This window comes from Pararge aegeria, chromosome 19, assembly GCF_905163445.1.
Source record: "Pararge aegeria chromosome 19, ilParAegt1.1, whole genome shotgun sequence".
Classification (NCBI taxonomy): domain Eukaryota; kingdom Metazoa; phylum Arthropoda; class Insecta; order Lepidoptera; family Nymphalidae; genus Pararge; species Pararge aegeria.
In genome coordinates this window covers 11,471,532-11,481,225 of record NC_053198.1, presented here as the reverse complement: position 1 = coordinate 11,481,225, position 9,694 = coordinate 11,471,532, and the positions used below count along the sequence as shown (strand labels likewise).

The window sequence follows — 9,694 nt, the reverse complement described above, 5'->3', positions numbered from 1 at the left end:
CATTATCTACAGTTTGACAGTTCAAAAATAGGAGTGATCCGATCGTTACCAAACTTTACAGGATTACTCGCCAGGTCAATCCGGAGATTCCCTGAAGGTTTCATTAAAATCGGTCCAGACGTTTCGGAGCCTATACGGAACATACCCACACACTTTTTCTTTAATATATGAGGCCACCAGAACCAGAGTGACCCAAACACAAGCTACTATTATGTGGATATGTGCCAAAATAGTTAAGGTGAAATTTTAAGTAGATGTAATTAAAAAAAAAATCATAGACACTGTATTCAAAATTTGTAAAATATGATATTAGTTATTGATAAAATTTAGATGAACTGTAAAAATAATCAGTATTTTTGTTATTTGTAATTTTTTTTGCAGATAGGCCACTATGGCACTTAGCATTGACAATATATTTATAAACAGTGTATAAATAATAGGCCAATATGTATGAACCTTATCACCTTTTTTATTAATTTAAATGCAAATTGTCATTTTTCAACTTAAATACTACAAATTAAACTCAGAACTAGCTCCTTTATTACTGTGTAATTTTTATTAAACTTTAGATTTATCTTAAACTCATATATTATTAATTTATTATAGTTTTTATTTCAACTTAAGACTATCTTAGGCATAACATGACAAAGTATTAAATTAGCCAGTCAGTTAATCAGTCGAAGAATCACTAATTGCACCATCTAGTTCATTCCCCGCATTGGAGGAGACTTTGAGTTGTTCATAGAAAGGGTGATAGATAGGTGGAACATATTCCAAAAGGCATAGAAGGTCTTTTTTTTTCTCATGGCTGATTTTTCTTCCCTCTGGAAATAAAATCTCGAGTTCAAAGTTTGACGTATCTTTGGATGACCTCTTGCTGAAATTAACCTCTGCGAAAAGAACTTCTGGCTCGTTGGAATATTTGAAGAACATCGAGAATGGATGGCTTTTATTGTACAAAAGCCACTGTATTTTAAGCCATTCAACTTTACTTCGATCAACGCCGATCTTCCTGTTTGTGATATTAGTTTCCAAGGCTTTGGTGGATATAAAGTCATCTCCTTTCATTTCCACAATTTTGAAAGGTTTCTTTTTTCTTGCTGCTAATATCACATTGTTCCAATGTTCGGGAACGTATATGTCTGGGAAATACTTCTTTTGTTTTTCCACCAAGCCAAAAGCCCGGTCGCAAGATGAAAAAGAATGTCCGCTGACCGTAAATTTGTGGTCTATATTTTCCACTGTAAATTGAGGACTAGAAACAATATGCATACATAACGCTGCAACTTTTATGTTGCGGTTTTGCCCGCCACACTGGTCAGAGTACATGATTAGCCTCTTTGTGTGTACATGTTCTCTGATAAATTTTAGGAGGCATGAACCTATTTCTTGTGGTCCCCTGGATGCTGTCGATTCATCCCAGACATACATAAACATTTCGTCTGTACCAGCATTATGAATGCCTAAACAGTAGGTCCACAACTGACGCTTGTAGTAGCAAATACCAGTTGAAATTACTGGTGTTGGGAGAGTCTTCATTAAGTCAAAGATTATAACGGTAGTATCGTTATCCTGCTTCGCATTTTGCATGTCAAGTTTTAAATTTTTCATCGCAGATTCTGCTTTTCGCAAATGAAGTTCTTTGGCGATAGTAAGCTCATTTTTTTTAGAAAGCTCGTTGTTATCGCAAGCGTCAATTTTTACTTTGAAATTGTCACATCGCTTACATGAGTCAGTTACTGGAGCATGAAATGTGAGGTTGAAATTTTCATTAAATATTTTTTCGAATATGTATTTTGAAACTGGTCCTGCAACCTTACTTTTGTATTCAGAGTACATTATTGACAAATTTAAGTGAGGAGGCAAGTACTGTCTCGATTCACTTTTGTGTCTTGTGTAGTGAGAATCATATTTCGGAAAAGTATTGATGAAATCCTTTACTTCGTTTACTTTTGTTTCTGGAGTTTTATTCGACGGAATGTGCCGGCCTCTTTTATCAATGGGAGCGGGATCGCCAAGAGGCTTATTTTTCAGAACCCTTGTAAGGCGTCCGTCCGATACTTTAAAAACTTGCTTAAAAAATGACTTACACACACGAATATGTTTTCCATTCGCCTCTGGTAAGTGATACAATCGAGAAAATTCCTTGGGCTTCGATGTGACGTTTCCAGCTACCCGATCCGATGTGGTATCTCTAACTCTCACATAAGACCTTGCTTTTATCACGACATGTATGAGTGAATATAGGTATGCACTTTGCAAATCAAAATTTGCTAGGGCATAAAACTTTGAAAAAAGTTGTTTTTGTCTGTCATGTACAATTTTGTCATGGCATTTTTGATTACAGGTGCATTGAAGACCTGTATCTATTTGTTTAGCAGGAATGAGAACGCCTTTTGTATTTACGTATGCCTCACCTCTAGCTCGTTTATTTTTTCTCACATTCTTTTTCCATAAACTTTCTTTGCGCATACGCTTCCTTGTATCTTTGTTTGTTGAAAAAGATGGCTGACCCTCTTCATTGTTTTCAGTAGACGAGTCCCCAAGAATGTCTTGTAAACTCCTCGATGAGCTCCTGCTACGTTGTTCTGGGACATACTCAGAACCCGAATCCTCATAGGGCTCCACCGGACTCAATCCAAATATATCTGCAAAAATAAAATTATTAACTAATTATTATAGCGTAAATTAATAGCTAAAATATATAAAAATCAGAAAAGTAAGTAACAACCTACATACATGACGAAAACTTAACATTAAAACTTCTCATAAGCACCCTCAATTTTTTTCAAAAGATCTATCCAAGAACGCCTCCTTCAATAGTCTAATACGCGAAAAAAAAATCCCACATTGTTTTATTACGGAACTCTAAAAACGTAAGCTTACCACGTAAGTCACCTTCAATGTTGTCAGTAGCTTCATTCTCAGTTGCACTCATTGTAGCTTCTGCTGGGTCTGGCCCAAACAAAAATAGTCAATGAAAATACAGTAACAAATTAAATAATAACCTAACGAAAACTCAACATTTAAAACTAAGAATTACCTAGTATGTCATCCTCAATGTTTTCAGCAGCTTCATTCTCAGTTTCAATCATTGTAGCTCCTGCTAGATCTGTTCGAAACAAAAATAGTAAAAATTAAGTTAATTTGTAGGTTACAATTTATTGACATCGAAAAAACAAGAAAATATCTGACTAATAACAGGTATTCTTACCTCTTAAGCTTATTGCTGTACCGCCAACACCTTTCCGCACGTTCACGTAGATTAATAACTAATCTATACACACTTATTGCGTAAAAACACCAGTTTTGTACCCACAACACCAAAAATGTTTACACGTAAGTACCAAAGACCAGAGTGGCCCATGTCACATGAGCCGTAATGGCGGCAGATACTATAGTGACTCAAGTGATCTGGGCCACTATGCTCTATTAATATTCATTTAAGAATCAAAATGCCAGAACAATTTTTTTAACGCCATCTATGATTGTTTACTGAAATTACCTTTGAGCCACTCTGGCTATGAACTTAAGGGTTTGAAAAGGAGCATTGCCGTGGTCAACTAATATATCACAAATTGTGGTTTGGGCCGCTCTGGTTCTGGTGGCCTCATATATAGATTAGTTTTGTTTGGACAAATAAAAAACCTGACAGTTTAGATTTATAGTTTTATTTTTATACCTTGATAAATTAATAATATGCACTGCAAACACATCACACCGACATTATCGGTGCACGACGCCAGTACAGCGCTACAATGTGTTACACACATTGCAAATTACGCTCATGTGAAGTACATTTTTACTACTACTTACCTTTATTTTTAATAGCCTATCTAGCTGTGTTTAAATCTACGGTCAAACCATTCTACAATCCCTTCCCGATGAAGGTTGCCACTCCAGAACCCAAAAATCTCAACTAGCAAGCTGTGCCCTTATTTCCCAGAATAAATTAGTAATTTAAGCAGTAGTAACATTTCAAAGCAATGATTCTGTGCTGCTGTTAGTATTTCTATTTGAGAATACATAAATTGATGATCATCAAGTCACACATAATTTTTCGCTTACTCCTACTCGTGCCAACAGTGAAAGCATTGTCATTCCTCGTCGTACCACCAAGTGTCTTGATGATGCTCAATTTAATTTCTCTTTAGATATAACTTTAAAATATTATACTCAATAAGTATTAGTTGGTAATTTTCTTGTAACTACTACTATAAATTTACTTATTATTAACAGACTTCAAAAAAACGAGGAGCTTATAAATTTTTTCTACATCTATTTCCTCAGCGCTGTGTCATTTATTAACACAGCACAATTTCAAAAAATATTTTTTGTTTGACACGGCATACTTCTAAAGTGGTGTGCAGTCAAGTGGTAAAACTTATAACAATACAATAATAATTTACAAAAAAAAAACTGAATTGATACCTTTTCTGAAGTTATAAAAAACTATTAAATTTTTAGTAGTTAAAAGAAAATTACAAACGGCTCTTTAAATGTAAATCTATAAAATTTATCAAGTATAATATAATAGATTTACATTTAAAGAGAAGTTAAGTGTGAACATTATCCGGACTCAGTGGTACGACGAGGAATGACAATACCTTTTCGTGCCATTGGTGGAACAAGTGACACGATGGGAATAAGCTGAATTTTTTGCTTACTAAAGATTTGTGTTTGTCTTTACTGTTTTCTTAAACATCTTTAAAGTTAACCCAAGAGTTGTGACACGAGGTTTTCTCTTAACCGATTCAATGCGGATGGCTCCGCAGAGGCGCCATGTGTATCTTTTGTGTATGGCGGGTGGCGCCCGAGAGGAGCCAAAATGTTTTCCTGTAAAACTCCGCTAAAAAAGCTTTATTCAGAGGCTAGCCCTAAATGAAAGTTTCCTTATTTGTCACGTAGATTACGATACTAGTATTAGTTTCAAGATATAGCGTGAAAAAAGACATTTCAGATGTTGTAAACCTTTTCAATAGAAACAATAATTATGAAAGGTAACTTTTGTGCATGGCGGGTGGCACCCCAGAGGAGCCAATATTTGAAACCAAAAAACTGACTAATTTAAATTTATCAATAGTACATATTTCAGTGTTCTAAAAATATTAGTGTCTTTATTTATCACGTAGATCCTTTCCAGAGAAATCGCTTTAAGGTGTAGCGTGATTTCACACTCTTCGGGGATGGTAAACCATTTTAAGCGTTATTTAAATGTTATTTAATATTAAGGGTTACAAACGAATAGCACTAATCATGACAGTTAAATATTTAAAAAATATCTGTTTTCACTTTTTTTGCTTTGTGGATATGCTCTTTTGCAAGTTTATGGTAATAACTAGGTAGTTTCTCGAAGTATGTCCAAATTTAACCGGACTAGTAATTGCATTCCTTAGGTATCAAGACAATGTACTTAGTTTATTTTTGGTGAGAAACAACAACAAAAACGATTCTCAGAAAAGCACTATCTTTTGTTGTTATGCTATGCAGTCATATCAAAGATGTTTTAAAGATTTTTAAGCTTTTTATTGCCCTACTGCTTATTGTTAATATGCCGTGCCGACCGACCCTTTTTATTGATGGGCTAGGGAAAGATGTTATTTAACTAAAAACAAAAGAAGTCGGTGCCATAAATCACTTAACAAGGTTTCTCACGCGCAAATTACTTAACTATCGATGATGTTTTTTCGTTTACTTCTGTTTTGCTATTTATGGTGATCAGACGTAAGCACGTTGTGACCGTTTAATGCTCGCTTCTGAAGTCTCTTAGTTTGCCTTTTAACAACTGTGGACTGTGTATCTGGACTTCGAGATTTTGCTTCAGTGACTACCCCGGCTAGTAATTTGGACTCTGTTTTGATTCTTGACTTTACAAGGTGAGTTTTTTTAACAATGTTCTTTTTTTCTTTTCTAGTCTTTTCAATCATTGAAATTTAACATGAGCTTTTTGAAATTTAACATGAGGGACAGAGTGATTCCATGTTAGAGGAAAACCTAGATAGGGCATGTAGCACAGGTCTCGTGCTACAACTTTTGTAGGAACACTCATATGCCAAAATAAATCAGTCTTGAGTTATTGAACATTTTATGGTTTTTGGAAAAAATCCCATTTCGTGACCAGTGTTCAGAACTAAAAAAAATACAAAATTTTCTAAATTGTTCGTTTATTATTCTGTCTTTAACTACACAATGTTAAGTAAGAGGTAAAACACTTAAAATTCTACGTTAAGCGGAAAGATAGGTACCCTATGTAAGGTGTTCTCTTGAAACAAATGAACAGACAAACACCCCCAGACTCATACATAGACACACAAACACCACATACACACACATAAGCGCTTAAATACATAACATTCGACGAAACAGATAAACACTTACACTCATACACACTCACATGTACAAACACTGTGTGAGTGTGTATGTGTGTGTGCTTGTGTATGACAGTGAATGTGAGAATGTATATCTGTGTGAGAGAGTGTGTGTGTGTTTGTGTGTGTGTTCGTCTGTGTTACAACACCTTTATAACGTATAAAATAAAGTGTGTTGACTGCTAGATAACTTATTCTACTATTTTTTTCAGTTGCTAACCAAAATGGCTACTCCTCCATCCCCTGAACCTGGCCCGTCAAATTGGGATCTCATATCTATGGAGTTATCCGGAATGATGTCTCCCAGCCATATAAACTTATCAGACATGCCATGCATTGATGCTATTATAAGTGATGCAGAATTGTATGGGATTTTGGCACAGGATGTGGATAACTTTCTGGAAGATTTGGTAAATGAAAACACAGAAGATGAAGAAGCCGTTTGTGCTGAAGATCAGTTAGAACAGGACGTTGAAAATACAACTGATTGTCCCCCTAGAGCCCCTAGAGCCCCTACTACCGATTGGTTCAATGGAAACCCCTCGAATATGGCCGAGATTCCTTTTACGGGCACACCTGGTTTATTACCGCCTCATAACATGAGTGGAAAAACACCGATAGATTTTTTCTTTTTATTTTTCAATAGTCGTATCATTGATTTAATTTTAAACTGTACAAACAAGTGCGGCAATGAATTGAAGATTGCAGCACGCACCGCACAAGCTCGTTTTACAAAATGGAAGGAGATAAGTCTTGAGGAGTTCACGGTATTTATTGGCATAATTTTATTTATGGGTACCGTGAAAGTTAATAGAATGGCCGAATATTGGTCTCGACATTATTTAATGCGCCTAAGCCCACATTCATTTATGGCTAGGGACAGGTTTTATTTAATATTAAGAGCATTAAATGTCCAAGATGAAATGAGGCCGGAAAGTATTTTTAAAGTAAAGTCGTTAATAGATATGTTCAACGAAACAATGTCCACAACTTATTACCCATCCAATAATGTTGCAATAGATGAATCCTTGATTTTGTGGAAAGGACGTCTTTCTTTCCGCCAGTATTTAAAAGGGAAAGTCCATCGTTATGGAATTAAATTATATATGTTAGCTGACATGAATGGCCTAGTAATAAAAATTCATTTATATGCTGGTTCTGGGGATCAATTGGTAGGTGGAAAAAATCATGTAAAAAAAGTAGTAATGTTGTTAATAGAAAAATATTTAAATAAAGGCCATTCACTTTATATTGATAATTATTATAGCAGCGTTGGTTTAGCAGAGGAGCTTTTAGATAAAAACACGTACGTAACAGGTACACTACGAGCAAAGCGCGCTGGTAATCCCACTTTAATTAATATAAAATTAAACACCGGTGAATCTTGTATTGTTCACAATTCCAAAAAAATTGTTGTTACCAAATGGCAGGATAAACGCGAAGTGCTGCTTTTGAGCTCGCAGCATAAAAGCATTTACAAAGGGACTAATAGTCGCCGAATACGCACTATAAAGTATAAGCCTGATGTACTAATTCAGTACAATAAATACATGAGAGCAATTGATAGGCACGACCAGCTTTTAAGTTATTATTCCTGCAAACACAAAACCTTACGTTGGTATAAAAAAGTTATAATCCATTTAATCCAAATATGTTTGGTGAATAGCTTTCTTTTATATCGAGAAATAAGCAAATCGAATATAGAATTATATGATTTTAGAAAAAGTGTATTAGAAAATTTATTAAAGCCACCAACCGTGCCACAACGATCCCTTGTTGAAAGAAAAATACATTTACCTAGTACTTTTACTAAGAGTGGTGGAAGGACAATGAGAAAGCGATGCAGAGTATGCTATAGCAAAACTAAAAAAAGAAACTTGGTTATGTATGGTTGTTCTGATTGCCCAGAATTCCCAGGGTTATGTCTCACCCCATGCTTCCGAGAATATCATAAATATTAACAAATGTATTAGAAATTTTTAATATTTATGATATTTTTAGCTTGCAGGTATTTCATGATTTCAATTAATACACACACTATATGTTATAATTTGTTTAATTGAAGATTTTTAAATACTTATAACAAACAATTCTCATTAGTAATTACTAAATCAGTCTTTTTAATGATTATAGTAAAAATCTACCTTATAAATAAGTACAATTATGTAATATTATTGCACAATGTTAATAAATAAACCTTAATATTATGTAAAACCGATGCTTTTCATTTAACTCGCCTCTCTCTCTTCATCTAAAACTCTTTTCATTTAAAACTTATGGTTTATTAATAAAATTATTTTTTTAGCGTTTCTATAATTTTTTGCATTATAATATATCTCTCATTAATACTAAAACGTAGTAACTCGTTAGATACGAATTTCCCAAAATATTTACAGGCGTGAATATCCACGACGGTTGTACTCGTAAATTGTTCTTTATCTTCTACCATTATATTTTCAGTAAACGTTGAAATATCTTTGGTGGATATTTCTGTGTACGTTGCACAATCTTTCGTAGGTTTTTTTGTACCTTCCGCCGCAGAATTTATTTCATCTTCATTTTCTTGACCAGGTTCCCAGTCATCATAAGTCTGGGAATTTTGTTCTAAATAAGCCTGTTCGACAAACTCGTAGTCAGTGTCACATTGCGTTTCCAGTTGTGATTCTGGGATATATTTTCTTTTTTTTGGTAATTCTAGAACAAAAAAGAATATATGTTTATATCAAGCAAAAAAAAAACTTGCTGTGAGCATTACGACGAATTTTTCTGTAACTACTTTTTGTTTAAAATAAAAAGTGCGTAAACTGAATTGTAAATCTTTTAAATTTATGTAAATAAATGTAATTAAATAAAAAATCTATCATGAATTTAAATTTTGTCGACAGACTAGAAAAGAAATAAGTATAGTTTTATAAATTCAATGAAAACTACAAAAAGGTTTACAACACCTTACATAAATGAGTCACTTACCTTCCATTTCCATTAATACACGTAGATAATCACTTTTTTATACACTAAACGAACAATAAAACCGCTTACGTTCGATTTTGGTTGGCGACTAAACTTACAGCAAGTGGAAACAACAAAAAAAGCGATACATTACAATACATGGCGGAAGGCGCCTTAGGGGAGCCATCAAAGTGCCTGGCGTTGGGCGCCCCAGAGGAGCCACGAAACATTTGTTCGTAGCCAGGCATGAAAGTTTGTCAAATAGTCCACCGCATTGAATCGGTTAAGTTTTGTCTTAGATTAACCGATATCTGAGAAACAGTTGTTAGCTCGGTGTCGGGCGTATAATATTGCAGCCGTATCGCATCGCAAGTAAC

At 34.4% G+C, this 9,694-nt stretch overlaps 3 protein-coding genes across 4 annotated transcripts; 1 reads left to right on the top strand and 2 right to left on the bottom strand.

The window, feature by feature from the left end:
- Positions 1-152: 152 nt before the first annotated feature.
- LOC120632085 lies at positions 153-3,612 on the bottom strand. 2 transcript variants are annotated; one of them, XM_039901869.1, is made up of 3 exons: positions 3,044-3,612; positions 2,887-2,955; positions 153-2,648 (listed from the first exon to the last, which is right to left on the bottom strand). In XM_039901869.1, the coding sequence occupies exons 1-3, from the start codon at positions 3,093-3,095 to the stop codon at positions 670-672; spliced, it is 2,100 nt and encodes a 699-aa protein (XP_039757803.1). In that variant the 5' UTR covers positions 3,096-3,612; the 3' UTR covers positions 153-669. The 2 variants fall into 2 exon arrangements, with proteins under 2 accessions (XP_039757803.1, XP_039757804.1); XM_039901870.1 differs by lacking the exon at positions 2,887-2,955.
- A 1,137-nt stretch (positions 3,613-4,749) lies between these two features.
- Positions 4,750-8,348, top strand: LOC120632097 (piggyBac transposable element-derived protein 4-like). Its single transcript, XM_039901887.1, has 2 exons — positions 4,750-5,876; positions 6,581-8,348. The coding sequence occupies exon 2, from the start codon at positions 6,593-6,595 to the stop codon at positions 8,327-8,329; it is 1,737 nt and encodes a 578-aa protein (XP_039757821.1). The 5' UTR covers positions 4,750-5,876; positions 6,581-6,592; the 3' UTR covers positions 8,330-8,348.
- Positions 8,349-8,408: 60 nt separating this feature from the next.
- On the bottom strand, positions 8,409-9,601 carry LOC120632098. Its single transcript, XM_039901888.1, has 2 exons — positions 9,339-9,601; positions 8,409-9,062 (listed from the first exon to the last, which is right to left on the bottom strand). The coding sequence occupies exons 1-2, from the start codon at positions 9,349-9,351 to the stop codon at positions 8,662-8,664; spliced, it is 414 nt and encodes a 137-aa protein (XP_039757822.1). The 5' UTR covers positions 9,352-9,601; the 3' UTR covers positions 8,409-8,661.
- Between the last annotated feature and the right edge of the window lie 93 nt (positions 9,602-9,694).

What these genes read in the sequence shown, in the direction of transcription:
- LOC120632097 (XM_039901887.1), top strand. Translation starts at nt 6,593, where the DNA reads ATGGCTACTCCTCCATCCCCTGAACCTGGCCCGTCAAATTGGGATCTC.
- LOC120632085 (XM_039901869.1), bottom strand. Translation starts at nt 3,095, where the DNA reads ATGATTGAAACTGAGAATGAAGCTGCTGAAAACATTGAGGATGACATA. An exon ending in CATTGAGGATGACATACTAG is followed by an intron (nt 2,956 to 3,043) that starts GTAATTCTTAGT and finishes TGTTTGGGCCAG; the next exon opens with ACCCAGCAGAAGCTACAATG. An exon ending in CATTGAAGGTGACTTACGTG is followed by an intron (nt 2,649 to 2,886) that starts GTAAGCTTACGT and finishes TTATTTTTGCAG; the next exon opens with ATATATTTGGATTGAGTCCG.